This window comes from Ceratosolen solmsi, unplaced genomic scaffold (genome assembly GCF_000503995.2).
Source record: "Ceratosolen solmsi marchali unplaced genomic scaffold, CerSol_1.0 scaffold23, whole genome shotgun sequence".
NCBI classification, from domain to species: domain Eukaryota; kingdom Metazoa; phylum Arthropoda; class Insecta; order Hymenoptera; family Agaonidae; genus Ceratosolen; species Ceratosolen solmsi.
Genome location: NW_011948430.1, coordinates 1,770,449 through 1,772,988, shown reverse-complemented (window position 1 = coordinate 1,772,988; position 2,540 = coordinate 1,770,449). Strand labels below are relative to the sequence as shown.

Sequence of the window (2,540 nt, the reverse complement as noted above, 5' to 3'; positions counted from 1 at the left end):
ACGGCCTCGCAGACGTCGCTCTTGCCCCGACCTTCGATCCAGTTGACCGCCGCGGGCTTCTTGTCCGTGCAAAAGTTGCCGCTCAGCGAGAGTATCTCCATGTCAGCGAATTGGCTCTGCACCGCGTGCAGGGACTTCTCCGTGCCCTTGGACAGCATATTCATGCCCATGGCGTCGCCGGTTTTGGCGACGAAGCGTATGAACAGGTGACGACCCGCGATTCGCACGTGGATCTTCGTTAGACGGGCGAAACGACTCGTCTGGTCGAAGCTGCTCTTCATCCGTTCGAAGTTCTCCGGCTGCTGCATCCACGCCATCGCCTCGCTCGCCCGCATTATATTCGGGAAGCGGACGACCGGACCCCTCGTCATGCCTGTCGATAGGAGCAATCGGTTATATTCGCCCTGTCGTCTGGCCATCCTCGGGAAAATCCTACACGAATCCGGCTGATGACATACGTTGGGCTTGCATTGGTATTGCAGAAGAAGATGCGAGGGAATGGTCGCTTGATTATTATTATTATTATTATTATTATTATTATTATTATTATAGTCCGATGAATTAGCAGTTGTGTCAATCGGAGGTGGCACGTATCCCTTGGAGCTCTGTGCGCGCGACGATGCTTTCGGTCAAATTCTCACTCTCCACGTTGAGTCGCGCCGAGACGACATTGGTTATTAAAGATAATTATCGTCGCGTTAGTTAAACGATGCTTTTACAAATGCTTAAAGATATTTCGATCGACATCCGTCTCGCGCAACGCCTCTAAAATTAGCATAATCGCTTAAACAAACGCGCTCTTACATTCCCAACATTTTAAGCTCGCGCAATTAGCAATTGGAAAACGGCTGATTTTAACGATTTTAACTCCTTATTTCTCACTTGGGACATTACCATACTAATACTATATTAATATAATGTTTATAGGATCATAATAAAGGCGTCTCCGCGTCTTCGTGTCGCAGCTACAAACGACTATTTTGTAATTCAACTATTTACAAATCATCGATGAAACACACAATTATTTTAATTTCATTGCCTTAATATTTCGTGGAAATATTCGTTTCATAAGAGAATTTTTTCAAATATTACATAAAATGTCTATTTAAATGATAAATAAGACACAATAAACGGCTTCCGTTTGATCATTAAATTGAAATTTAATAAAATTTCCTTACAACCGCGATTCTAATAATATTACGATGGAAAATAAATGTCCGCCTTAGACGTCGGTCACGTCTAACGTCAGGTGATTACTTCGAAAGGTCGCGCCAAGCTAAAAAATTCATTGTCTCGTCAATACTTACGATGCTTTATTGAAATGAAAGGCGGAAATAACTGACACAATATTAGCAATAACCAGGAAAACGACGACGACGACGACGACATCATCAGTAATGGCAATAATTATAATACTACGAAAATGATAAAATCTTCTTAAAATTTTACAAAATAATAAGCATGATTCGTATGTGAGGTGAGTGCGTGGCGGTGGGAGAGAGAGAGAGAGAGGGGGGGGGGTGTGGAACGAAGGGATTTGTTGGATGAAAAGTCGGGGTTAAAAGAAGGATCGTACCGTCGGCGACGACTCTGCTGGTGACACCACAGCCCATAAGCGCTCGACTTCCCCTATTGGTTGAGGCAACGAGGCAACCCTCGGTCGTGGCCATGGGCACGTGAACAAGCTCGCCATCGAGGAGCAACGGGCCGGCAATGCCCACGGGTACGGGCACGTAGCCGACAACGTTCTCGCAGCAGGAGCCGAGGACCTTGCTGTAATCGTAATTACGGTAGGGCAACTCGCGGAGTTCGTCGACGAAGCGGCCGGCGTTCCCAAGGATGACGCGCCTGATGCCGACGCCGCGCTCCATATCGCCCACCGCCTTCTCCAACTGATACGACTGGATGTACTTGTGCTTCACAAGCTGTATCACCTCAGGATCCGAGAGGGCGTCCGCGCCCAGCTGAAATTCATGCGATTAATGATACTCGGAGGCAGTGTTAGGTAACGTCGACGGCTAATTATAAAACTCCTGGAAAAATGGAGCTTCGGCCCAGTCGTCATAGCCGCGCCTCCACGGCTTCAAGCGCAAATACAGTCGAACTTTCGCTCGCAATGAATCGCTCGCTCGAGAACGACTATCTTTTAACTCGCCGGAATTTGGAAAGTAATCGTTAACTTTGTCTGCCTCGGCGGCACTTTCTACGCTGCTTTAAAAGACAATTTCGAAAATTAAGTTATGCGATTGGGAAGGATTAGGATTGGCTATGGATTTACTCTGGCCACTTTACTTTACTGTGACACGCGCCCTTCTTACGCGATTCACATTCAGAATAAAATAAATAAATAAATAAATAAATAAATAAATAAATTTTAGATAAACATTTTCCTCTGATGTTAAAATGACCGGGTTTTAGCTCATACGTAGCGCAGTTTGGTGCAAGTGTCCTTATTGTTGGAAATATTCGCGATTATAATTGCAAAATTAGCCGGTCGATTAAGCAGCCGAGGAACGTTTCTGCATAAGCTCCACGACGCT

The 2,540-nt window shown here is 45.7% G+C and overlaps 1 protein-coding gene across 1 annotated transcript in view; it reads right to left on the bottom strand.

Moving 5' to 3' along the window:
* Window positions 1–2,540, bottom strand: part of Hmgcr (HMG coenzyme A reductase) — a 16,158-nt gene that overhangs the window by 2,415 nt on the left and 11,203 nt on the right. The window contains 3 exon segments of the mRNA XM_011501773.1: window positions 1–6; window positions 9–373; window positions 1,577–1,964. The exon segment at window positions 1–6 is cut by the window's left edge and continues 186 nt beyond it. Of these exon segments, the coding sequence (XP_011500075.1) occupies window positions 1–6; window positions 9–373; window positions 1,577–1,964 (759 nt within the window).